This window comes from Nothobranchius furzeri, chromosome 16 (genome assembly GCF_043380555.1).
Source record: "Nothobranchius furzeri strain GRZ-AD chromosome 16, NfurGRZ-RIMD1, whole genome shotgun sequence".
NCBI classification, from domain to species: Eukaryota; Metazoa; Chordata; class Actinopteri; order Cyprinodontiformes; family Nothobranchiidae; genus Nothobranchius; species Nothobranchius furzeri.
In genome coordinates, this window is record NC_091756.1 from 33,512,116 (window position 1) to 33,538,840 (window position 26,725).

The 26,725-nt window shown below is 44.6% G+C and overlaps 2 protein-coding genes across 4 annotated transcripts in view; both read left to right on the forward strand.

Moving 5' to 3' along the window:
- Positions 1 to 743: 743 nt before the first annotated feature.
- On the forward strand, positions 744 to 7,667 carry cog7 (component of oligomeric golgi complex 7). Its single transcript, XM_015963354.3, has 17 exons — positions 744 to 1,141; positions 2,044 to 2,192; positions 2,272 to 2,388; positions 2,482 to 2,650; positions 2,727 to 2,809; positions 2,888 to 3,010; positions 3,088 to 3,286; positions 3,363 to 3,490; positions 3,574 to 3,728; positions 5,283 to 5,399; positions 5,465 to 5,530; positions 6,225 to 6,411; positions 6,495 to 6,635; positions 6,731 to 6,814; positions 6,913 to 7,027; positions 7,112 to 7,255; positions 7,338 to 7,667. Exons 1-17 carry the CDS (start codon positions 976 to 978, stop codon positions 7,502 to 7,504), a joined length of 2,310 nt encoding a protein of 769 aa, XP_015818840.1. The 5' UTR covers positions 744 to 975; the 3' UTR covers positions 7,505 to 7,667.
- A 2,511-nt stretch (positions 7,668 to 10,178) lies between these two features.
- The window catches only part of LOC107388018 (ubiquitin carboxyl-terminal hydrolase 31), a 16,933-nt gene continuing 386 nt past the window's right edge, over positions 10,179 to 26,725 (forward strand). The window contains exons 1-16 of one of the 3 annotated variants that reach the window (XM_015963350.3): positions 10,179 to 11,701; positions 16,110 to 16,247; positions 16,323 to 16,432; positions 17,217 to 17,309; positions 17,592 to 17,727; positions 17,900 to 18,050; positions 18,133 to 18,313; positions 18,391 to 18,502; positions 18,578 to 18,672; positions 19,347 to 19,424; positions 19,555 to 19,684; positions 19,782 to 19,901; positions 19,987 to 20,212; positions 20,302 to 20,460; positions 23,886 to 24,038; positions 24,130 to 26,725. The exon at positions 24,130 to 26,725 is cut by the window's right edge and continues 386 nt beyond it. In XM_015963350.3, coding sequence (XP_015818836.3) covers positions 11,159 to 11,701; positions 16,110 to 16,247; positions 16,323 to 16,432; positions 17,217 to 17,309; positions 17,592 to 17,727; positions 17,900 to 18,050; positions 18,133 to 18,313; positions 18,391 to 18,502; positions 18,578 to 18,672; positions 19,347 to 19,424; positions 19,555 to 19,684; positions 19,782 to 19,901; positions 19,987 to 20,212; positions 20,302 to 20,460; positions 23,886 to 24,038; positions 24,130 to 25,667 — 3,963 coding nt within the window. In that variant the 5' untranslated portion in view covers positions 10,179 to 11,158 and the 3' untranslated portion in view covers positions 25,668 to 26,725. The remainder of the gene's footprint in view (positions 11,702 to 16,109; positions 16,248 to 16,322; positions 16,433 to 17,216; positions 17,310 to 17,591; positions 17,728 to 17,899; positions 18,051 to 18,132; positions 18,314 to 18,390; positions 18,503 to 18,577; positions 18,673 to 19,346; positions 19,425 to 19,554; positions 19,685 to 19,781; positions 19,902 to 19,986; positions 20,213 to 20,301; positions 20,461 to 23,885; positions 24,039 to 24,129) is intronic. The other 2 variants (XM_015963352.3, XM_015963353.3) reach the window with 2 other exon arrangements.

A 26,725-nucleotide genomic window follows, 5' to 3' on the forward strand; every position in this document is an offset into this window, starting at 1 on the left:
GTACTGCTCTCTTGTCGGGCATTTAACAAACTGTCTGTACTTAGGCAATTCCTGGCTCAGATTACCCTTGTTAAAGTCACAGAGGATAATAACTAGAGTCCGGAAAGGTCTGTTCCACACTTAGGATCTGCTCCTCCGCGAGCGCACGTTGAGCCTCGTGCACGTCTGCACAAGGCGGGTTGTAAACAGCGGCCAAAATGAATGAAGCGAACTCACGTGGGGAGTAGAATGGCTTACAGTTTATGAAGAGGAATTCCAGGGCAGGAGAGCAGTACTGGGAGATCACAGTCACATCCGAACACCAGGCATTGTTGATGTAGAAGCAGACACCTCCACCTTTTGTCTTTCCTCTTTGTCAAGTGTGCTTTGTCTTTAGAGACAAGCACACTTGACTGTTAATGAAAGTAAAGCCTATTGGAACCTCTATTGTTTTTTTTAGCTATTAACGTTTAAATTTTTATAAATCACATACTGAACTAGTATCGACACGGAGCTATATTTATGTAACACAGTAAATTGCGTTTATTTTATACGTTTTGCAAGCAGGTTATTATAGATAAAAAATGGCGAATTTATCTTGATGATAAAGATTTTTATAATTTTTAAAATTTTGTTTAATGTAGGTGTTTTTTTTTTTTTTGGGTAGGAACATCATTTTCCCTATCTGTTTCCGGGGAACTTAAATACAGAGCGCATGAGGAAGTTGTTGTCACCACTAAAAAAAACTGCCAGAAGAACGATGTGTTTACTCATTTTTAGACCGTGAATATTAAAAAAACAACTCTGGAGGAGGCCATCGCCCTACTGGAGCTATATTTAGTTGTGATGCTAATTTCATTTTCGTGGGCAATTTACTTTATATTCGTGTCGAAGCCGTTGTTTGGGAAGAGCGTCGTCTGGTCCAGTCGGTGACAGGCTGGACCAGAACGGTTTGACTGAAGTCTGGGCCGTTTGTTTCACCGGTGAAGAGCTGAAATGGATTTCTCAAAGTTCTTGGACGATGATTTTGATGTGAAGGACTGGGTGAACGGAGCCTTCAAGGTGGTGCAGAAGGAAGCACCGGGGAAGGCGGACACCCATGCGGCCACGCTGGTGATGAAACTCCAGCTGTTCATCCAGGAGGTCAACAATGCTATTGAGGGTCAGAAGTATAAACAAAACATATAATCCTATACGTGTCTTAGCTTTTAGCTGCTGCTTTAGGGCATTAATTCTGCTCTTTTATGTGTTGTTAAGTACAGGCTACGAAGATGTGGTTTTTATTATTTCTCCTAATGTTTGAAATCACTAAATCAAGTGTTCCTTTGCTTCTTAAGTACAGTTACAGAAACGTCTTCATTTGCGAATTTAATTGGGCTGCTGTCATTTACATTCCAAGATAACATCACCACTATAACTCATCAACAAAACTAATGAAAACAAACTGAGGCGAGAAGTTTTGGACATAAAATGTCAAAAAATAGACAAAGTTGTTGCACTAAAGGAATTTAAATTAGGAAATGAGTGACTCCTAAAGCCAATAACAGATTTTTACTCTGAATAAAGGACATCTTATTTTTGTTTTACGTTACAGCTGCTGGTCAGATTTTAAACAATCGTTATGAGTCTTTGATCTCCTCCTAGGCTCAAACTCAGATTCTGGTTTTGTGAGCCGGTGCTAACTTCTCATTATTGTTCAGTATGGACCTGCTAAAACTGATTTATCTAAAATAACATTAACTTTTGTTAAACGTCCCAATTGCATTGAAAACTCTTGATTCTGGAAGTGAAAGCTCTCACACGGAAGATCTGGTGATGAGAATGCAAACTGCAGCTTTGTGACTTTGCAGACTGGGGGCAAGAAGTCAGATTTATTCATGTTATTTTGTGAGTATTGACTGATTCTGATCACCAGCTGGTGTTTTGATACACCTCTGCATTTAGATCTTGTATAAAACAAACACACACTTGTAAATCATGACTTTTATGTTTTACCTATCATAAAAACATTATTTTTGTGTGTTTTAAAGACTAAGCTACAATGCTTTGTGAATCTTTGTGTAGAGTCCAGTATCCAAGCCCTGCAGAACATGCCGCGGGTGCTGCGCGACGCGGACGCTCTGAAACAGGAGGCGACCTTCTTAAAGGAGCAGATGGTCCTCGTGAAGGAGGATATAAAGAAGTTTGAGCAGGAAACTGTGCAGTCCATGCAGGTGTGTGAGCATTCCCCTCACTACATGGTGACACACCTGGTGGTCTGTCACTTAAAAGTAACAAATTCTTTGTGATCAGGTGCTGGTGGAAATAGATCAGGTGAAAGGTCGAATGCAGCAGGCTGTGGAGGCTCTTCAGGAGGCAGACAAATGGAGCACGCTGAGCGCAGACATCGAAGAGACCTTCAAAACTCAGGTAGAAATTTTACATGCCTCCATTTTTTTACAGATTTTGTTAGATCTACAACTGCTAAAATGATGTTTAGTTAAAACCCTTTTCGTTTTTTAGGACCTTGCTGTCATTTCTTCCAAGCTGACAAGCATGCAGAACAGCCTGGCCATGCTAGTGGACACACCAGATTATTCTGAGAAGTGTGTCCACCTTGAGGCTCTGAAAAACAGACTGGAGGCCATGGCCAGCCCTCAGATAGTAGCCACCTTTAACTCCATGTCTATAGGTAAAAACACGAGGTTTTCTTCATGATCTTCACTTAAATTGGATTGCTTTCAGTGTTCTCTCTGTTCTGTCTGCAGAGCAAGCCAAGCTGTTTGTTAAAGTCTTCACAGAGATTGACAGAATGCCACAGCTCCTAGCGTACTACTACAAGTGCCACAAGGTGAGTGCCGCTGATCCTTTTCTGTCTGAATTCTCCATCAGATAATCTGTGACTAAACATCTGATTATGGGTCCCCAGGGCCAGCTGGTGGGCGTATGGCGGGACCTCTCTCAGACCGAGCTGGCTTTGAATCAGTGGCTGTCTGAGTTCTACGACACCCTGCTCTCCACTTGGCACTCTCAGGTCCAGTGGAGCAGCCAGGTGAGACGAGGATTTACTATAAATCAGTTGCACCAAAGTGATGAATAAGCCTAACCCATGATGTGAAACTAACGCAGGTGTTCAAGAACCCATATGAGGTGGTGACAGTGCTGCTGATCCAGACCCTGGGGGCCATGGTGCCGTCCATCCCCGTGTGCCTGAGCACTGCCATGGACCGTGCTGCTCCAGAGGAGCGCCTGGACACGCTGTTGGAGCTCCATCAGACCACGTCCACCTTTGGACTCAGCCTGGAGGCGGCCATGCTCCCTCACTTGGGTTTGTACAGACTTTACTGAAGACACACAGAGGATGTCTGTGGTCCTTATTTTCTGTTTCCATTCCCCTCAACCAGGTGAGAATAACCTACTGAAGGTGAACGAGCTGGTCTCTGCACTGTATGATCCCTACAAACCATTCCAGCTACAGTACGGAGAGCTGGAGGAGGCTTTCCTCCTCATCCAGATCAGCGCCGTCCCGCTGGTTAGATGCTTTTGTTGTTCTAAGGACCGTCTGATTCCTGTTCTGTTCCTGTGATTACCTCCCCTCTTTGTGTCTGCTTTTAGGAGCATGGGGAGGTAATTGATTGTGTAGAAGAGCTGAGCCACTCAGTGGGCAAGTTGTTTGGTCTGGCTGGTGCTGCGGTGGACCGCTGTGTCAGACTGACTGATGGACTCGCCGTGTGTGGTCTCCTCAAAGCTCTCAAAGCCCTTTTCACCAAGTAAGGATGCCTTTCTCACTCTCAGAGCAGATCTGTGATACAGTGGGGCAGAAAATTATTTGGCAGAGACAGAATGTACAATTAGTTCCAGGAAATCTCATTGTATGATTTTTTTATTTTTTTTTATTTGTATAACGATGCAGAAAATAAGTATTTAGTGCCTACAAACAAGCAAGACTTCTGCCCTTAATGACCTGCTCCTCCTCCTTTAAGAAGCTCTTCTATCCGTCACTCATTTCCTGTTTTAACGACGTCTGTTTGAACTTGTTATCTGCATTAAGACACCTGTCTACTGGGGGTTGTATGAACTAGTCGACCACTGCTCTGTAGTGACTTTTTATGCCCGTCATCGACTGGTCGTTGTCATGTGATAATGACCGGCAGATGCAGTCCTCGGAAAAGACAGCAGGTGACAAGCTCCTGCGTGTCGGGAGGCAACGCGCTGTGCCAGAGCGTCAGTACTGACACCCGCCATAAAACGGACATTTGACCAAATTGTGACGTTTACCCTCTTGCAATTTAACATTCCCCTCACCCCCATCCTAACCTTAACCAGCTTGCGCATGCAAAGCTCTGATTGTTGACGCGCTCCAGAATCTGCGTCCTGAGCACGGCCACAGTAACATTATCAAATCAGGTGTCGCCACCTCAAAAACAAATTGAACATGCGATTGTTCATGTCGGCTCATTTCCTTTTATGTTTTCTGTCTTTTATTTTGTGCCTGACGCGTTTCGCTGCTGTGGAGCGGAGCGCATCACCTGCTTTGTCCTCCGGTGATTTCACCTCACTGATGCGGCCGGCGCGCACCCCGCGGTTTTTGCGGTCGGTAGATCTTTTAGAACTGCAGTTCAAAGGTAACTCATAAGGTGAATATATATGAACCCAGGTAGCAGTTTTTCTTTAGGATTGAGAGGAGATGCAGGAAGATAATAAACAGGCAGGACAGAAAAATCGTCAAATAAAAACAAGTTAGGTTTTGTACCTGCTGGTTGCAACAAACAGACACCATTGAAGGTAATCAGAAGTGAGGAACAGAAAATGAAATAATTATTTTAATGTTTAGAGCAGCAGGAACTCCGAGAGGCTGCAGGCGCATCAGTGAGTTTGCGGCCGCGGCACAGGGGGAGGGGGAGAGGGCTGAAGCAGGGGGAGGGGGGAGATGGCTGAAGCAGGGGGGGGGGGGGGGGATGGGTGAAGCAAGATGCAGAATCTACCGTTGTTAGAAGAGATGTGTGTAACTTAGAAAATATGGGCACATTTTTAATTTTCAAAAACTCCAGCGAAAGGGTGGATGGGGATGTGTATCATGAGATTTCGGGGCGAAAAAAATCAAACAAATAAATTCTGTGATTTCTTGGATTTATTTTTTTACATTCCGTCTCTCACGGTTAAAGACTTCCCTCGTTTGCTGCCAAATACTTTTTTGCCCTCCTGTAAACTTCTTTCCATAATTAAATGACTGGGTTTTTTTTGTGAAAAGGTTTAGTTTTGATGCAGTATTGATAGAAATAGATCAGGTGATGCTGCCGGCTTACACAAACGGTCCATTCCAGGTATGTGTCGGACTTCTCCACAACGCTCCAGTCAGTCAGGAAGAAGTGTAAACTTGAGGAGGTGCCAAGCTCGTCTGCTTTTCAGGAGGACTGGACGGCCTTTCAGAATTCAGTCAGGTCAGCGGCTAAACTTTTCAAATAAATCAAGGAGGAACTATTGTTCACCATGTGGGTCTTTGCAGGATTATTGCCACGTGTGGAGATTTGCTGAGACAGTGTGGAGCGTTTGAGCAGCAGCTGTCCAACAAGTGAGAGCAGTGTTTGTGTCGAATATTTTTATCTTTTCTCCTGAAACAGTTTACAGGTATCGATCTAACACTGTAGATACCCTTGTGTTAAAGAATGGAAGACTCCCAAACGGACAAATGTAATAGCCCTTTAAAAATCCTGGAAGCAAATCAAAATCAGATGTTCCTTTTAAACTGTGGTTCAGTGGAATAACAGAAATGAGTTGGTGAAACTGGACTGGAAAGAAAATGAAGTGACCATGGAAACGTGTTGATCAAAGGTGTTTTCTGTGGTCAGTCAGTCGGCCTGCTTAAAGGGTCACGGGTAGTCACAGCGCAGTTTGGTATCTGGGTGTGTACCACAGCCAACACAGACAGCAGATGGGGCACAGTTGTCTCAGGAGCTTCGAGAAACCATTAAAGGCTAGAAGACCATCTGTGACCAGCTGGATGTTCCTGTGAGTTTAAAGTCCACGGGGGTGTAGCGTCCTCCCTGGATCTGGACCTAAGAGGACATGCAACCTCAGGTTGATCAGATGGATAGTCCAACTGTATTTCTGATTGTAATAAGAAATCAACTTCCTTTGACTTTTTTGGGTTTGTGTCTTTAACAGAAGGGTATCAGCAACAGTTTCCATGTCTGTATGTTGTTGGACAGTTTTATAACTAGATCACATGAAGAAGTGTGCATTCCTCATAATCCGTCCTCTTGCAGGATCCTGAGCACGGCAGGTAAGTACTTATCAGAGTCGTACAGCCCTCGCAGTCTGGCAGGCATCCAGGAGGCCAGCTCCGCCGAGAGGAAGAGTGCCACCAAAAACCCATGGCAGGAGTACAACTACCTTCAGAGAGGAAACGTGGCTGAGTACAACAACCTGATGGAGGTCCTTTACTCATTAAAGGTGTGGCGTAGAGCTTTGTGTGATGGGTTCAGCAGCCCTTCCCTTTGCTGCTCCTCTCATGCCCGTTTCCCATCCTCCTGCAGGAAAAGGGCACAGGCAACTCCAGCTTGTTAGCTGAGCCCAGATCAGCTCTGATCAGACTCAATCAGCAGGCCAACCAGCTGGCCTTCGACTCCGTCTTCCTGCAGATCAAACACCAGCTCTGCCTCGTCTCCAAGATGGAGGTGTCGAGTTTCTGGATGATTTGATTTCAGATCCAGCGTGAGTGCGGAGCGTGGGGTGTTGGGATGTTTAATTCTGTTTGGTTTGTTCTCCTAAGACTCATGGGGCTGCTGGTATCGGAGAGAGCTACACAGAAGACCTGCCGACGTTCAGCCTGTCACCACAGGAGTACATCACAAATGTTAGTCGAGTCGTCCTTCTCTCGGCTACAGCGTGTTTATTTAACTACTTTTACTGGGATCAAACGCCACTTCCTGGTTTTATTTCCCTCCACTGTAGATAGGACAGTACCTGATGTCTCTGCCGCTTCACCTGGAGCCTTTCGTGACCCAGGAGGACTCTGCGTTGGAGATGGCCTTACATGCTGGGAAGCTGCCTTTCCCTCCGGAGCAAGGTTACCGACAGATGATTCTACCTTCACTCCTCACACAGGTCTCTTCATTTGTATCAAATCTCTCCCAACGTCTTTTCTCCCCAGGTGACGACATTCCTGAGCTGGACAACACAGCAGATTACTGGCTGGGTTCCATCGCCAGGGCAACCATGCAGACCTACTGTGATGCCATTCTGCTGATTCCCCAACTCACTCCCCGTTTCACCAAACAGCTGGCCACAGATATCGGTAGAGGTCATGGCTGTGCGTGGAACACACGTGTGTTTTAAATAAAAAATGTTTACGTTTGGGTCTCCCGTTTGTTCTCCAGACTATCTGAGCAACGTGATGGACGCTCTGGGCCTCCAGCCGTCCCGCACGCTCCAGCACATCGTCGCGCTGCTGAGGGCTAAACCTGAAGACTACAGGCAGACGGCCAAGCTGCTGCCCCGACGCCTCGCCTCCACCATCGCCGCTCTCCGGAGCATCGACTACTAACGCCGAGGAAAGGACTCTGTAGGTATGAAGAGCCCACGGGCATCATCAGAGACTTCCTGTGTAGTAAACAAAACCATGAATGTGGCTTTGTTAGAACTGGTTTACTGTTGTTGGCTTCACTACGACGTGGAGCCTCGGTAATATTAAAACATTGAAATCGGGATTTTGTTTTTTACTGTTTCATTCCTTGTTTCCTCTGAGTTAAATGTGTCACTTACTTCTGTTTCCTGTGTTTATAAAAAGGGGAACACGTAAAATCTGTATTATTCAGAGATGGCGTTGCTCCTATAACCTGATCTTTGTTAAGGGAACCCTTTCATCCAGTGTAAGGAGAAAACTGTTTTTATGTCGTGGCTGACTGAGGCTGTACGTTTTATTTTGGGCAGAGGATTTAGCTTTTCTATTTGTTTTCATTGTGAAAATCTGTAAATAAAAGATTGATACTATTAGAATATAGGGTCCTGTTTTATTTGCACGGAGAAACAATTCTATTTATTTACACTTTCTAGGGTAAGCAGCTTTATAACCTCACGGGTGTAGAAGGGCCCATTCTTGTAGTCTGCTGTTTGAAATGATTCTGTTAAGCCACAATTCAAAAATAATTTCTATGATTTATTTATTTATTGATGATTTTCAGTGCAATTTTGTTTATGACTTCTAGTTATTCCAGTTTCCCCTTTCTTCAATGCAAAAGTGCAGTTTATACTCTATAGATGAATAAAATTAAAATGCACTTCAAACAAAAGCTCTGTCTTTGTGAATTGCTTATTTTCTCAACTTTTTGGGGAATCAAATGCTTGTTTACATTTGAGAATGATCATATTTACGAGTTTAAAGAAGCTTTGATTGTTTTTAATCAGCTGTGTTTGCTTACTTGATGGTTTAGAAAGATTGCTTTTGACATCAGCCAAAACTAATGTCTGGCGTCAGGCATCCATAACTGCATTGATGCATTTTACATAGGTTTGCTGAAACGGTACCACGTAATAACTAGTGCTAGTGATGGGGATCGGATATGTCTGCTTTAGGTTCCCAGTTTTTAAATCAGGTGATGCATAAGGGCTGCTGAGGAGAAATAAGAAAAATGTTAAGAAAATTTGACAAACTGACTGCAGAAAAAAGTTTTAAGAACGTTATTTAAAGAAAGCCGCGCTCCAGATTTGTTCTATTTATATTAATATTTTAACCATGATTAGCAATGGTTTTTGCTGAGTAAACTATAATGTGCTCTAATCCTTCACAATAAAAGTGTTAAACCCAAAACAAATCATCAAAACATCTGAAGCTTAAAAAATGTTTATGCTTTTCAGGAAAACTCAAACTTTTAATAAGTTTGAGATGTTTTGTTGTATGTGTGTGTGTGTGTGTGTGTATGACACTCTTATTGTGAAGGGTGGAGGATCGTTCAGATGTGCTGTGCTCCAGAGGAAGGCAAACACGAAACTTTGTAAAAAAATGAAAATAAAAAAAAGCCCAATTGTTTAGAGCACATTACACCAATACTGTCCTCTCCTCACTGAGGTTTGGGTTGCTTTAAGATCCTGCTGCTCACACACACACGGCTTTAAACAGTCTGGTCCCTTCAAACACTTCTGACCTTCTGGGCATGGCCCTTTTAATGGAAGATTATATTAGGGAACCTGCTTTTTCTTTTCTTGCACCATCATTGTGGAACAATCTACCTCAAAAAATTGGTGTGGAAACCTTTCTAGAGTTTTCTAAGGCTAAGCTAAAGGCCAACTTTTCATGTGCCTGAAATTTGATGCTTAGTTTTGTTTTTTATTGTAGTTCTTTATGTTTACTGTTTTTATCTTTTTGCTGTTCAGCACGTTGAAAGCACTTTATTAAAAAAAAAGCTGTTATTGTAGTTGGTAAAAACAGACCCAAAAGCCTCGGTTACAATCAATGACTCAAAATATTATTAAAGCACACTTTTTATAGAAATATTCCTTCTGACACCATCTCTTGTTCTAGAGTGGCTTGACACAAGGAAAGCGACAGCTTAAACCATGTCTTGCATACATCTGTGTGTGGTGGTTCTTGAAGCACTGACTCCAGCTGCAGTCCACTTTTATGAATGGGCTTTGTTTCACAATTCTCTAGGGTGCAGTTATTTCTATTTTTCTCTACTTTTTTCTACCACATCATGTCCTTCCCTGTACCTTTCTATTACTGTGCTTGGACACAGAGCTCTGTGAACAGCCAGCCTCTTTAGCAGTGACCTTTGGTGTCTTGCCCTTCTTGTGAAAGGTGTCAATGGTCGTCTTTAGAACAACTGTCAAGTATGCGGTCTTCCCCATAATTGTGTAGCCTACAGAACTAGACTGAGAGACCATTTAAAGGCTTTTGCAGGCATTTGAGTGAATTAGCTTATTAGAGTGTCTTCAGTTTTGAACCTTTTTTCAATATTCTAATTTTCTGAGAATTAATGAATTTGGGATTGTCAGTAGTTGTCAGAATCATCAGAAAAACAAGCATTTGAAATATATCAGTGTGAGTGAATCTAATGTACAAGTTTCATTTTTTGAATAGAATTAATGAAATAAATTAACTTTGTCATGCTCTAATTTTATGACCAGCACCGATGTTGAATGTTTTCCACATTTTAACAATTTTTATCTGAAAGGATACCAACCCCTTTCATGACATTTAGGCAGGAAATTATTCCTTTGCACTTTTTTCCAGACATCTAGATACATCATGTTTTTTCTGGACACTTCCGCTGGAAACTTCCTGCCCTGGCATGAACGTATAGGTTACAGCAGTTTATGTGCTCCAGGAAGCCGATTGGCTGCCCGCGTGCGCGCAGCTCGGATGGAGCATCATCATCACCAGTATCCGCCAGCATCACAGGCGGCTGCTCTACCTGCTCTCCTCCAACATGGACCAGCGCGCAGGCCTGACGTCAGCCGTCACCGCCCTGCCTGCAGTGTCGGTGTCCACAACTGATGATGGAGACGGGAGAAGCGGCCTCGCCGTGATGAAGCCCATCCGGAGGCGGAAATAAAAGCGGGAGGATTCTGAGATACTAAAGAAGGGATTTTAACATTAAAGCAAAGATAAAGAAGAAGAAGAAAAAAACCAACAGGAAAGAGAAGTTTGGGATGGGGACACGGCGCCGGAGAAGCGATGCCTGTCCGCGGGAGGAGGAGAGGGAGCGGCGGACCGTGCCGCTCCGGTCGGGGGGCTTCCTCGGCTGATCGGAGCTCCCGTGGATTACGGAAGAAGACGGATCAATAAACACACCCGTACTGAGACTCTCTGTCCGAACAACGGGTCCGCGAAGTTCAGCAGGGTGGAGCTGCGGTTTAATAAAGGATGAGGAATCCCACCAGCCACTCACACTAATTGATTCGGCGTTTCTCCTCCTGCTTAGAGCTGGTGTGTTTGTAGCTGAAGGATGACACATGCGTTTTTCTGGCAGATCCGGATGATGATGATGATGATAATAATGGCTGCTGGCTGGAGTGGGACTGGCCCAGGGATTCACCCTGACCATCGCTTTCCACGGAGGTTGTTTGTGCAACCCAACGCCGTGCTGCAAGTTGGGTGATAGGACCCAGCTCTGGTCCCCAGATCCACCAGGCCTTGATGGGAGGTGATGACATGTGAGGAGATTTAACATCAGGGAAAAACCCCATCAGCATCTCCATCATGTCGAAAGTTGTCAGTAACAAGGAGAAGAAATCCTTCAGCAAGAAGCTGTTCCGCAGGAGCTCAGTCCGCTCCGTGGGGAGCTTCATGAACAGAGTTCTGCGGACTCTGTCCACTCTGTCTCATTTCGGTACCGACGAGCAAGCCGCCGCCGCCGCCGCAGACAAGGCCGAGGCAACTTTAGTTCCCAACACCACGGGGGGCTCGGTCCCATCTGACGACAGCGACTGCGGAGGGTTCCCTTTCGGGGACAAGGTCCCGGGGGTTGCCGGGCTGAAAAACCATGGCAACACCTGCTTCATGAACGCTATCTTACAGTGCCTGAGCAACACGGAGCTGTTCGCTGAGTACCTGGCTCTGGAGCAGTTTAAAGGAGAAGAGACGGGCAGCGACAACGACAAGGCCAAGTCCAATGGGGTCCTGGTGCAGAAGAAGGCCGCCAGCCAGCCGCAGGAGACCGGGGAGGTCACTGAGCAGCTGTCCGGTCTGGTTCGGGCTCTCTGGACCTTTGAGTACACCCCTCAGCACAGCAGAGACTTCAAGGTAGGCTGTGGTCAACATCTACCTGACGAAATACAAAATGATGATTTAGAAGGGATTCAAACCAAGTGGAAAAAGTGAAAAAGTAAGTGACCCCCAAACACGTCATAGTTCCTGCTCTAATCTAGTGTTTTTGATCACTATGGAGGAGTTTTGTCCCACTCTTCTTTACAGGGTAGTTCTCATGTAGCCATGAGGGGTTTCCAGCCTTAAGTATTTTAGAAAACCTGTGATTTTAATCATTTCTAACACTGCACACAAATACTAGCCTGGCTTGCCAGACTCCTCATCTGTCTGGGAACACTCCTATTAAAAAAGACCCTCCCCCTGAGAATTCTAACCGAGCCAATCAGAGCTGAGTAGAGTACGTCACACACCACAACGCCGAGATTATCATTAATATGGCGACTGAAGCGGAGTTTGCTGCAGCTCTATCCTCTATTCTAGATGACTTGGACACATCTTTAAAACAACAAGTAGCGCTGTAAGAGTTTTGTTTGCGCTGTCGCCAGACACCGTTTTTGACTACAGCTAAAAAGCTCCAGCGTCGCGTACGTCACACACAGCGATGCTCAGTTTCTCATAAACAACGAAGACAGCGGCGGAGTTCGCTGCGGCTCTTTCCTCTGTTCTAAATGACTTGAATGTCTTTAAAACAACAAGTAAAGAAGCGCTTAAACCATTTCTTCTAAAAAAAATAAAAGATGTTTGTGTCGTTGCCAGACGCCATTTTTGACTACAGCGTCACACGGTACAGTCGACATTGGTTATTTTTGAGCTGCCTAGTCCCGCCCCTCATGTGCCTCTCTGCCTGTGAGTAACCAGACTCTTTCTCTGTGCAGAATTAAACAGGACGTGTCTGGTAGGCCAGGCTACACAAACACACTCTGTAGGGATGACACTTTTTAATTTGTGAGTGTAACGCTAACCTAAGTTTCCAATATGCATCTGGTGGCTTTAGCATCAGGTCTCTGCTTTATGCAGATGATGTGGTCCTGTTGGATTCATCAGAACATGATCTCCAGCTTTCACTGGAGCGGTTCACAGCCAAGTGTGAAGCAGCTGGATGAGAATCAGCTCCTTTAAATCCGAGACCATGGTCTTGAGTCAGAAAAGGGTAGAATACCTTTTTCGCGTCAGAGACGAGGTCCACCCCCAAGTGGAGGAGTTTAAGTATCTCAGGGTTTTGTTCACGAGTGAGGGTGAGAAGCTCCGTCATCCTGGAGGGCTCGGAGTAGATACACTGTTCCTCCACATGGAGGATGTCTCTTGGATGCCTTCCTGGTGAGGTTTTCAGGGCACGTCCAACTAGGAGAAGACCCAAGGGAAGACCCAGGACACGCTGGAGGGACAATGTCTCTCACCTGGCCTGGGAACACCAGGATTCCCCTGGAGGAGCTGGCCCAAGTGGCTGGGGAGAGGGAAGTCTGGGCCTCCCTGCTAAGGCTGCTGCCCCCGTGACCCCACTCCAGATAAGTGAAGGAAGATGGATGACTGAATGGGTGGATGGATGAATATGCATAGAAAAATGATCTTAGGAGTGTACTATTGACCGCTTCTGCAGCTGGATTCACTCAAACCTCCATCCAGACATGAGACACAGGCCCGCCACAAACCTGGTTTTTGTTGCTTATTTTTCAGTTTCATAACACATTTTTTCTAACAGCTGAAGTACAAAAAGAAGCCAAACATCACAGGGTCAGTTTATTTTTGACAGCGTTACTATTTCTGTCTCTTTTTCTACCTCTGTTGCCAGCAAGAGGACAGACAGTCTGAGTGGATACAGAGGCTTTATTTTTAATAGCAGTGAGATTTTATTGAACGGGGTAATGAAGTTATTGTAAGTGATGGAGATTTATGAATCTTAGTTAGAAATTTGATTGCAGCTAAAACTCATTTTGAAATAAATATTTCGGAATAACTCAGAGTAAATTAAATGTGCACTAATAAGTGTCAACAGTTGTGTATTTTATCTTATAGTTTTGGAAATATCTGCAAATATATCACCAAACAATTTTCTTTTTCAAACATGAATTCATGGATCTCATCAGACTCTTACCAGGTATATTAGCAGGTTTGTATCAGTTTGTCTGATAATGAAACAAACAGCTGGAGCCAGTTATCGCTGAGAGTGTGTTTGAATACGGTTAAACCTGATGAGTAATCTTGATCGTCTATAAAACACATTTTCTGTCCGTTATACTTCCTCTGAACCTCGAAGGAACCACCTGGCTGAAAAAGCCATTTTCATGGGTTTCCACTTAAAAGTTGGGTTTGATGTGAGAGCGCAAGTAAGAAGTTGTGGGGGAATAAAGACTTCATTTCTGCACACAGTGATTTTAAATATGAATTCAGCAAATTAAGAGTTTTTGTAGGTAAAAGGTTAAAGAAAGACTAAGTTTCGGTTTTCACAAAGTCTGCTGTTTTTTTAAGATAATTTCATCTGATGTTTCTATGGTTACAATAACATGCTTTTAATCAACCTCTGGACCAAATTCTAACTGATGGAAGCTCAATACTTCACTGTAAACCCAAATTGTTGAAAATAATAAAATATTTTGAGTAGGTGAAACTTATAATTTTAAAATAGTTTCTTTTTAACTCAAATGTGTTGAGTTAGTTCTGCCTTTTCCTTGTTTTAGGTACATAGAACTCAAACTTTTTAATTAACCTGAACCATTTCCTTTTTTTGTAAGCGTAACCTAATTAAATTAATAAAGAACAACTTAACTGGAATGAGTAAACTTAACTAAAAAGTGATTAATTTATAATTTTATGTTTCTACTTTATTCATCTTTACGTCACCTTAAAGTGTGTTTGATAAACAGACATATATATTTGTGGACCTATAGGAAAAACAACCCAGGACAATAAAGAACTGGTGGGCGAGGTGCATTGTGGGTAGTCGTGTTTTTAGTTATTTAGTTCTATTTGGGGGTGTTTATGCATGTTTATTGTGGGTCATTTGTTCTTACTTATTACTTTGTTCGGTGTTGCAAATGTGGTGTTACTTGTTGTGTCATGTTGTAATAAGTGAGGAGGTTGGTCAAGGGACTGACCACGCTGTGACATTCCTCTATCAGTAATGATTTGGTGGTTCACGCCAAGCTCTCTGGACTTGGCTTTGGGCGTTCCACTCACAGATTGCCAGCAACCATGGGTGTTTGAGGCATTCAGTGTTGGTGTTAGCTTCCGCCTTCACTCTTCATCTGCCTGCCACATTGCTTTATTAAAGTGACAATGTGTAGTTTTTACTGTTAATCTCTGAAAAGATCCATCAAAATATTGTTCTAAATGAATTAAAAGATGCCCACTTGATGAAAAATATTGGCAGTTTCATAACATTTAACCATAAAAATCTGTTCTAAAGTACATGGAGCGGGTCTAAGTCTCTGGGTGACACCATATTAAATGCCATGTTTTCTTTTACGGAAGCCAGTGAGGACAAAATGTATTTACTGATTTGTAAAAAATGGTTACAAAACTTTCACCATTAATAAACATTGTTACTTTACACAGTTACCTCTTAACTCATTGTCAGTGATAAAAGGGAATCTTTGCTGCCCATCTTCACTCCAGGCCTCCCTGATGGTACTCTGATCCTGCAGCTGGATCTGTTTTAGGAGCCATCTATGCTGTTTCTTGATTCTTTTTGTGCCCTGAAGCCTCAAGTGTTCTGGAAATGCATCAGTCTTCATCTCAAAGAGGAAACTTGTCAGTGTTTGTAATTCGTCTAACTACTCTTTTAAATATTCTGGAGTTTTTACTAACTTCCAGAACGAGAAGTGAGGCAGCAAACTTTGCTAAAATTCAGATTTGTGTCATTCTCTGACTTTTTTTTAGTGAACTAGTGCTTCTACTGCTTAGACCTGGATGGGTGTAATTCATTCAGCGTTGTTATTTACTAGATTTTTATTCAGAAGCAGTGAGTCCAGACTAGTGGTGACAGTCATTTCACTAACAGAGTACACCAATTCATGAAACTTACCTTTTTTTGCCAAGATGTTCTACTTTAAAGTGAGTTTTCTTTCTGCCTTGTTCTTCTTTTTATTGCAGTTTTATCTCTGAAAGACAGTTTTTGTCACACCTCCAAACCAAGGCTGTTAGTCTAGTCTGTGCTCATGCTTCATACCTGACATTTGATAGCCAGCGTGAGAAGAGGTGACTCCCTAGCTTCCTTCTTCAGGAGAAAACACACTGTTATCACCTTCTGGATTCTCTCTGTCCTTTTCTTCTGCTCAGTACCAAAACGATCTTCTGCTGACCTTTAAGGCTACGCTGATCACCGTCCCGCCCACACCCTCTGAATATTTTATGAACAGACAATGTCAAAGTAACACAAGTAGCACTTGCAGAGTGGCTAATCGATAGGTGGTGCAAATCTCTAAAACTGTTCCCATGCTGGTTGCAGAACGTGGTGTCGAAGAGCGCCCTGCAGTTCAGAGGTAACTCCCAGCATGATGCCCAGGAATTCCTCCTCTGGCTGCTGGACAGGGTTCATGAAGACCTGAACCAGATCGTCCACCCTGACAGCAGACCCCCCAGGAAGGTGAATTGTAATGTTTTTGTATACCTCTTTAGTTTGACCGCTGTAGCTATTGAAATGTGCAGTAATGTCAAGTAGCTCTCTGCCCTGTTTGGTCAGCCTCCAGTGGAGGAAGAAACAGCCCCTGAAGGATCTCCGCTACCAGCCCCTGGCTCTTTTGTGCAGGAGCTGTTTCAGGCACAATACAGGTAAAAGTATCTGTCTTAGTCTGACTACTCATTAAATTACCCTGCTCTGACCAGCTCAGTGGCCTAGTGGTATGAATGTCTGCCTGAGACTGTACGATCGGGGTTCAAATCCACGGTCGGGTCATACCAAAGACTTTAAAGAGCAAGTCACTCCCAAATCAACTTCTTTATGCTGATAAACTATATAAATGAGTGTCTAACCGTGCTGTAGACACATGTAGTCTATAATTAGGCACTTTAGTGCATCTTAGTGAAAATGAAAAATTTTCTGCCTGAAACTGTCAAGTGTTGTGCTGTCTTCAGGTAAAACATCTGCACTGCATTTGAATTTAAATCTTCCATCACTAGTGGCCAAGAGGTACATTATGATGTTAGCTGGTACATTATGATGTCACAATGCTGTTCTGAGCCTGTGTGTGTGTATTTGTTAGCCGCGCCTTCCTCTCGGTCTGCCAGGCAAAGGCATTTGTTGCAGTTTTCAAACAGGAAGTGGGAGTGGAGTAGGACTCTGGTAGGGGGTGACTTGCTCTTTAAAAATGGGATCCAAGGCCTCCCTGCTTGACACTCATTATTGGGGGGTTAAAGGGAAACTTTGCAACTTTTTCATATTTTTAAATCCTTTCTTGAGCCACTATGTGCTAAAATAATTAATGGAAGGCCACGCCAATTAAATTCTTTTTAACAGGATAAAGTGGCAAAGGAGGGTGAACATGAAACACTGCTCATCACTCTCAGGCTAATAATGTTATCGTCCAAGTTTCAGATCACAGTTTTGTCTCATCAGGTCGTCCCTGACTTGTCCTCACTGCCAGAAGCAGAGCAACACCTTCGATCCTTTCCTCTGCATCTCACTGCCAATCCCAGTTCCTCACACGCGGTAAGCAGACTCTCGTTTAGGACTAAAGAGCCTAGATGAATGAAAGATAAGAAATTATAAGAACGACTGTGAGATAAAAGACTCAGTTGGAACTCGGCCATGAAAGCGGCGTCAAATCCAAACAAACGTGTGACAGGACAGCGCTAAAATTAGATCCTGTCATCTATTTTAGCAACACCAGACCAGGCGTGGTGATGAAACACAATTCAGTTTCCGTGTGTGTGTGTGTGTGTGTGTGTGTGTGTGTGTGTGTGTGTGTGTGTGTGTGTGTGTGTGTTGCAGACCTCTGTATGTGACGGTGGTGTACCAAGGAAAGTGCTCACACTGCATGAGAGTTGGGGTGGCCGTGCCTCTGTCGGGGACCGTGTCCAGGTTGAGACGAGCTGTGGAACAAGAGACCAAAATCCCTGCCCAGCAGGTGCCGCACCTTTTAGAGCCTTTCACCCAAAGCCAGGGTTCAGTTTTCATAAAGGAGCTGAACTATGGAGTACTAGATGAATCTGCTGTGTTTCCTACATTTATACCCTATGTGTGACTAATTCAGAGCACAGACAGCCCACACACCGGTTCTGTCCACTGTCCCCGTCCAGATCGTCCTCACGGAGATGTACTTCGATGGCTTTCATCGCTCCTTCTGTGATGACGACGAAGACCTGGAGATCATTCAGGAGAGCGACTCCATCTTTGCGTTCGAGACGCCGGAGCTCTTCAGACCAGATCAGATCCGTTCGAAACGTGGCGGTAAAACGTCTCCTCAGAACAGAACGCTGCAGCACACACTCCCACGCAGGAAGCCACAATGTTGTTGTTTTTTAAATTTCAGGAAGCCCACATTTAAATCTCAATCACAACAATTTGAAGTATGGCACAGAGAATAACCGCATATCCGCGCAGATCCAAGAGCCCACCACTCCACCTCAGAGTCCCAATAAGAACAGTGGGCAGGCTGAGAAGATCGTGCTGTTGGTGTGCAACAGGGCCTGCGCTGGACAGCAGGGACGCAGGTACTCCCATCAGCAGGAACCAGATGAAATTTTAAACTTCTGCATTCAAAACCTCATAACCTTTATCATATCTGTAGATTTGGGAATCCTTTCATCCTCTACCTGGAGCGTACGGTGACATGGGATGTGCTGCAGACTGAGATCTTGGAGAAAATGAAGCATCTTCTGCGGCCTGGTGTACTCGTTCAGGTTTACATTTTTTTGTGTGACTTTCTTGTATTAATTTGCTGAGATGAATAATGTTTTATGCCTGATGGCCTGCAGGTGGGGCCCTTCACCTTGCGTGTGGTAGGAGTGGTTGGAATCACCTATCTGTTGCCTCAGGAGGAGCAGCCGCTCTGCCATCCATCTGTGGAGAGGTATCACCTTCCACCGCCACCAGGGGGCAGTGTTACACCACTCAAAATGATCTATAGAGATAAAGCAACGTGTCAGATTGAGACTTTGGGAGGTTTGATTGTTAAACTTTTATGTAACAGCTTAGAAAAGGCTGGTAAACACACACAAGGTCCAGCTAAAGGATATCTGACACAACTATTTAAAAGTATTTGCTACTAATAAACATCTACTCAGGAAGATTGGCAGGTGAAGCAGCTGTGGGAGAATTAAATACGCTTTATTCTGGTCATGCAGGGACTATTTCTTCTTGACATTTCATTTTAAAACAGATTATCGTCCTTTAGTCAACATTTTAGTTTCACGCTAGAGGTTGTTTGACTTTTATTATTCTGAAACCATTTTGCCTGATATTTAGACCTTATTTTTTCAAAAGAGGAATTTGTTTTTCTGAAAATATTTAGGAATTTTCTTGATATTTTGTCTTTAATCTAAAAACAGGGAAACAAAATCTTCCTGCAGTTTTTTGGTCCTCTGAATGGATCTAATGCTATATAAAGTCAATAAAACGTTGTTCCTGTAGTGCGTGCACAAACGTGTTAATGCATAAAACAAGACGACTCTGTCCTCTGATCCTCTAAATATGTTTACAGCCAAACATAAAAAAACAACTGTTCTCGTTTCCTTCGTCCAACAGGGCGTTCAAGTCGTGTGGTCCAGGAGGACCACCTCATGTCAAAATAGTGGTTGAATGGGACAAGGAGACAAAAGACTAGTGAGTGACAAACATAAAGCATGCTGCTCATTAGGCAGGGAGCAGATGTGCGACGTGTCACACCTCCTGTCAGAACCTAACGACCGATCTGTGTTATTCCTGTGTGACTGGTGCTGTGCCATGCCCACAGTCTGTTCAAAAGAACCGAGGACGAGTACATCCCAGATGCTGAGAGCGTACGGCAGGTGAAGGAGCAGCATCTGCAGCCTCAGAACTGCACGCTGGCCCAGTGTTTGCAACTATACACCAAAGAAGAGCAGGTACGCTGGAGCTTTTATTTATTTTTCTTTTTACAAATGTTTTACTTTCCAATAAAATAAAAGTCACAGCTAAACACATTTTTAAATGACTTGTCAGCTTGCCCCTGATGATGCGTGGAGGTGTCCACATTGTAAGCAGCTCCAGCAGGGCAGCATCAAGCTCAGCCTGTGGACACTTCCTGACATCCTGATCCTCCACCTGAAACGCTTCAGACAGGTCCTCACAGTGACACCATCTCATCTTTTTAGATTTCAGTTATAAAAAAAAACAAAAATTCACTGCAAAGATTTCAATGCTCCAGGATGGGGACCGACGCATGAAGATGCAGAACATGGTAAAGTTCCCGCTCAACGGTATGGACATGGCACCTCACATCGTAAAGAGGAGCCAGAGCAGCTGGAGCCTCCCCTCCCACTGGTCACCATGGAGACGACCTTACGGGCTGGGGCGTGACCCGGAGGACTACCTGTATGACCTGTATGCAGTGTGTAACCACCATGGCACCATGCAGGGGGGGCATTACACAGGTAATCACACTCACTGAGGTCTCCATGAGGATTTAAGTCGTAATCAGTTAAATGAAGACACTCCGTGATGATTAAATGTGTGTTTCTAGCTCACTGTAAGAACTCCATCGACGGACAGTGGTACTGCTTTGATGACAGCGATGTTCATCCCATATCTGAGGACGACGTCTGCAAGCTAACTGCTTACATCTTGTTTTATCAACGACGTGCCACAATCCCATCTTGGTCTGCCAACAGCTCTGTTGGAGGTAATTACTAAATTAGCTTGTGCATTTTCCTTGAAAACACATTTCAAGGCTGCGGACGGGCCTGTGGGCTTGCCGCCGATATCTCCTTGGACTCTGCCGGCTGCTGGTTGTGGCCCCCCGGGGTGATCCTCTGCGCCTCTCGAGGGGGGCGGGGGCTTTTCTGGTTGCAGTCTCCCTGGGGTTCCTGTGCTCTGGGGCAGCTCCTGGATCTCTGGGACTTGTAGCTGCCTCCATCTCCTGCACATCTTTGGGTGGCAGATCTGTGGCTCCTCACACTCTCTATAGGACGCTGCTAAAGAGAAACCTTACATAAACAAGCGTGTGTACACACACAGGTGCTCACATGGTGCTCTCAAAAGTATGGACTTGGGCACGTTCAACACATGTCTTAAGGCTATGGTGGGCACTTAATGTACTGTGATTTATTATCATGTGATTGTTCAGTTAAACAATGTTGATTATATATTTCTTCATCAAGTTGATGCAGTGATAGCTTGTTCTTGTTGTATTGTTGTTGTGTCCCTTTTTTTCCTCTTTCTGCAGGTCTAGAAACAGACTCTTGTTCATTATTGTTTATTTTTGTGGAACCTCCCCACCACCACCACCCCCTTTTGTCTCTTCCTTTCTCTTTTCAATTAAATTCAGTTCAATTCAAGTTTATTTATATAGCGCCAAATCACGACAAGAGTCATCTCAAGGCACTTCACATAATAAACATTCCAATCTAGCCAATCAGAAAAAATGTTTCCTATATAAGGAACCCAGCAAATTGCATCAAGTCACTGACTAGTGTCAGTGACTTTACAGCAATCCTCATCCTAAGCAAGCATATAGCGACAGTGGAGAGGAAAACTCCCTTTTAACAGGAAGAAACCTCCAGAGAATCCTGGCTCAGTATAAGCAGCCATCCTCCACGACTCACTGGGGATCGAGAAGACAGAGCAGGCAGACACACACACACACGCACGCACGCACGCACGCACGCACACACACACACACACACACACACACACACAAACACACACCAAGCAATGTGTCTATGGTTGCATTGTGATTTCTTAGTAAATATTCTATTTGGCGAGAGATAAACTTTATTGTATTTATCCTAGTGAATCTATAATTAAACAGGTAAACTAGCAGTAGCACATCCAACGTCAAGGAAAGCAAAAAGTTATTATCAGGAGAAGGAGAATGTTTAAGTGGTTAGCAGCAGTGTGCTAGACGATGGCCCCCTCCATGAGGCAACCACAGCTCAGCAGAACATCATTGTAGCTTCTTCTGGGGAGAAAAACACTTACAGAGAAAATAAAGTTAACAGCTGAAATTGCAGAAAATAATGCAGTTAAAGAGCAGATTGTAGAAGAAAGTAGTAGAGTGTGAAAAGTGGTCAGTGTATCCTCCAGCAGTCTAAGCCTATAGCAGCATAACTACAGAGATAACTCTAGATAACCTAGCCTTTTTAGATGGAGGCATGTTGGATGCAGGGCAAGGGAGAGCCGTCTTTACCGACTGTACACTCCACCTCCCTGTACTCCCCCACTTGTCCAGATCTAGGCTAACATCAGATTTTAACCATAGGCCCTATCAAATAAAAGCGTTTTAAGTCTAGTCTTAAAAGTAGACAAGGTGTCTGCCTCACGGACTAAGACTGGGAGCTGGTTCCACAGGAGAGGAGCCTGATAACTAAAAGATCTGCCTCCCATCCTAATTTTAGATATTCTGGGAACCACCAGTAGACCTACAGTCTGAGAGCAAAATGCTTGGTTAGGAACGTATGGAACAATCAGATCACTGATGTATGATGGAGCTTGATTATTAAGAGCTTTATATGTGAGAAGGAGGATCTTAAAATCTATTTTGAAATTAACAGGTAGCCAGTGTAGGGAAGCTAAGACAGGAGAGATATGATCTCTCTTTGTAATTCTCATCAGAACTCTAGCTGCAGCATTTTGGACAAGCTGAAGACTTTTAACTACATTCTGTGGACTTCTTGTCACGATTTGAGGATGGTTAGGACCCAAAAATGCAGATACCCAGGATGACACGAGGCAGGAGTAGATATATAAAGAAAAAATCCTTTTATTTATAGGATGAACCCAAGCGAACATAAATCCAAAAGGGCAGGAAGCCAAAATCCAAAAATCCAGAACATGATCATGAGATCCAAAAAACACTAGGGAAACAAGCAGACTGACAGAATAAATCACAATGGACCGACATAACACAGAGACAAGACAGGGCTTATATACACTGGGGAGGAGCAATTAGGGAAACAGGAAGCAGGTGTGTGGAGTGAGGGCTGGAGGGAAAGCAGGTGAATACAATAAGCTAAATGGGAACAGAACCAGAGGGCAGATAAACCTAAAACTATAAAACACAAAACTTAACCTAAAGCCCGAGGGAAGGGCTCATACACAAACACACACATACATAGAGCTGGGGAAGGACACACACACACACACACACACACACACACACACACACACACACACATACACACACACACACAACACCGAGCTGGGGAAGGACACGCACACACACACAAACACCGAGCTGGGGAAGGACACACACACACACACACACACACACACACACACACACACACACGCACGCACACACACACAAACACCGAGCTGGGGAATGACACACACACACCGAGCTGGGGACAAAGAGGCTCATACACAAACACACACATACATAGAGCTGGGGAAGGACACACACACACACACACACACACACACACACACACACACACACACACACACACACACACACACACACACACACACACACACACACACACACACACACACACACACACACACACACAAACACACACACACACACACACACACAAACACCGAGCTGGGGAATGACACACACACCGAGCTGGGGACAAAGAGGCTGGAGCTACACCTGGAGGGGCTGGGGATGACTTAATGAACACCGGACCTGGGAGGAATGATCAGAAGGGCTACAACAGTATTAGCAACTTTTTTTAGACTGAAATTATTTTAGGAAAATTCAACAAACAGTCCAGACTGATACTTAACATGTTTAACATGAGGTATTTAAACCATAACTGAGGAATTTACATTTTAGTGGTGGAAACAAAGCCCATTGCACTCTGCAGCCAACTAGTGGTCGGCGTTTGAGTTGTTCCAAAAGAAAAGAAAATACACAGATGTTTGCATGTGAATTCTTCCAAAAATTCCATACATGGCTTTTGAACATCGATATAATATTGCAGGAAAAACATATCTTGATATATTGCCATATCGATATTTTCTTACATCGTTGATTAGGCAGATTGTATTATACCTGCAGTGGTTTAGATCCGTTAGGTATAAAAATGGCTCATATGTTGTATTGTTTCATTATAGATGGTTGGGTTGACATGAACCAGAACGTTTTGTGGTTTTTAGGTTCCACCAGTTCCTCTCTGAATGAACACTGGATAAGTCGGCTGATGGGAAGCCGTCCACCCAGCCAAGCCTCATCTGGTTCCTCCAGACGGACCTCGCTGGCGTCTCTCTCTGAGTCAGCGGAGTTTGCTGGTGAAAGAAGCGAGGACGACGGTGAAAATGCAAACTTTAATTTTACACTGTTGCCTCTAAGGGGTCAAGAATTTCCTCCATGAATTGAAATAGTCTTGCTTCTATCATGCAGGTCTTTCAACCCGACCAGCAGTCAGAGGCATGCAAAGGCAAACCTTCTCCTTAAGATCTTCAATTGCCAGCCCTCTTGCTCTGAGTGAGAACGGCTCAAAACCAACCTGGCCCCACTCAGCTAAGCTCCAGCTCCGCTCCAACTCTCCATCACGCTTCTCCCTGGAGTCTCACTCTTCTCCTACGCTGGAGAGGATAGGAGAGGTGGCTGATAGCCCGCTGACAGATCCATGTTTCACTGGTTCCCCTAAGCCAGATAAAGTGTCTGGTGGGAAGTCAGCTCTTGCTGCTTTGGACAGTAATGTCAGCAGCAGGAGGTTGATAGAGCAGGGGTGCTTCAAGACTGTTGTACAAACAGAGCGAAGGAGCTCCATTCAGACTGGGGAAAACAACGCCACGGCGGCTGAGCAGATCAGTCCTCGACACAGTTTATCGCCAAAAGATCCCAAGCAAAGAAACGGGACGGCAGATAGTGTTGGCGTCAAAAGGACCTCCAATAAGACTGTGTTGGAGGGTGAGAGGAGTCCCAAGAAACGACCTGCCACCTCTTCGACATCATCCAGCTCTCTCTCCCCTGCATCCCCGGCCATTGAAAAGTCACCATCTCGACCGCAGTCCAAAGGTTCAACGGTGGCTTCAACATCCAACCCCAGGGACAGGAGCAGTGGGCCACCTAAAACAAGCAAGGGGGGTTCCTCAAGAACAGCAACTTCATCCAAGAAAGTGCTCCCCCAAACCCCAGAGTTGCTACACCCTGACTCACAGCAGAAGAAGAATGGTTCTCCAGGGTTACAGAGCTCACACCCCCAGAGAAAGTCATCCCCCAGAGGGGGCGCTGAGAAAACCTCAGCAACAGAAAGGACTAGAGCAGCAGACAGGAGCGCTAGCCGTGAAACTTCTCGAGCAAAATCAACGTCAGATAGGAAAGTCAGTCACGGAGGTCCTCCCTCCAGGTCGGGTGGTGCTAGTAGGGCAGAGGCAAGGTCGGGCAGGGCTCTGGAGGACAGGGCAGCAGGCCGCACCTCCAGCAGTAGCTCTTCCATGACTAGTCTCCGATCTTCAGGTGTAGGTCTCTCCTCTGCTAGCGCCGCTTCAGCTTCTAAGGAAGCTCGGGGGAACAGTAAGATGGAAGACAAAGGCTTGTCCTTCTTTAAAAGTGCTCTGAGGCCCAAGGAGAACCGTAAACCAGGTGAGAGTGGAAAAACAGGGATGGGAGAAACAAAGGAATGTCCAGAGGACGGGGTTGGGGACACAACCAGAGAAGCAACCACTGGTGGGGTGAACAAAAAACCCCAAAATGCAGCTTTAGAAGCCCAGAACAACGTGACTACAGCCAAAGACAAAGAGTCCTCTAAAGCATCAGCTGCAGCTAAACATTCACTGCTGTCATCCACCAAGTCCAAGCTCTCTGAAGCACAAACGATCACTCAGTCAGCTGCCAACACTAAGGACCCTTCAAAGAAAGAGCCTGCTAAAAAGACTCTACAGTCCAGGAAGATCCCCATCAACTCCACACAAACTAGCCAGAGATCCAAGTGACGTTTCATCAAGGGTCTTGATCCAGTCTTTCTAGTGCAGCTCTGAGGTCTTTTTTTTACCATCCAAGCGATTGACAAACATCTGTAAAACACCCTTAGCTTTTTCAGTGGCCTCTGAATCCCAGCTGCCACCTCAAACACTTACCGAACGAATTTTCAACGAAGCACTTTGTACGGATTGCATTGATTTCAAAGAATATTCTACTGAATTGTAAATAAGCATGGGCGTGTGTTGAATCTATTGCCTTGTCCTGTCTGTAGCATCGCCGCGGAGAGGAACGTCTCAGTCAGGACCGAAGGGAGGAAAGGCACTTTTCAGATACATCAAACACGTGGACAGCTCAGCCACCAAAGAAAGTTTATGGCAGTTTTTAACACGCTGATGCAGTGAATACTTTTCAGATATCACTTTGTACTGCTCTCTGGTACCGAGAGCCAACAACAAACATCAGTGCCTCAGATTATCTTAGAAGTATTTAATCTAAATTGTATACCTGCAGGTGTTGGTAAATTTGTAATTGAATTATTAATATTTACTAAGCACTGAAAATGTCGTTTTAATGAAAACACAGTTAAGCCTGTTTAACCTGAACTCCTGTTTACATTATGCTCTTCGGTGTAACTCTGCAACAGCCTTTAAGATGGAAGATTTCTGTATCCAGCCAAAATACATCACGGAGAGGTCGAGAAGAGGCAAAGGAACGCAGCGAGGGTGGCTGGTGTCAAACGTCCGGAAGCCTTGGCTTTCCTAGTGTTTGCAGCCAGACCCTAACCCCAACCTCCCACACACACACACACACACACACACACACACACACACACACACACACACACACACACACACACACACACACACACACACACACACACACACACACACACACACACCTGTCCCCACCGCTGACAGTTTCTGAAACCAACATTTACCGGCGATGCCTCTTCAGACTGCCAGACATCTCCAAACATTCCTCTCAGATGATCACAGGGTCGATGAGAACAAAAACTAAAACAATCACCTCATGCAACAGAACAAGACAGTTGGGCTGCCATTGCTGAACA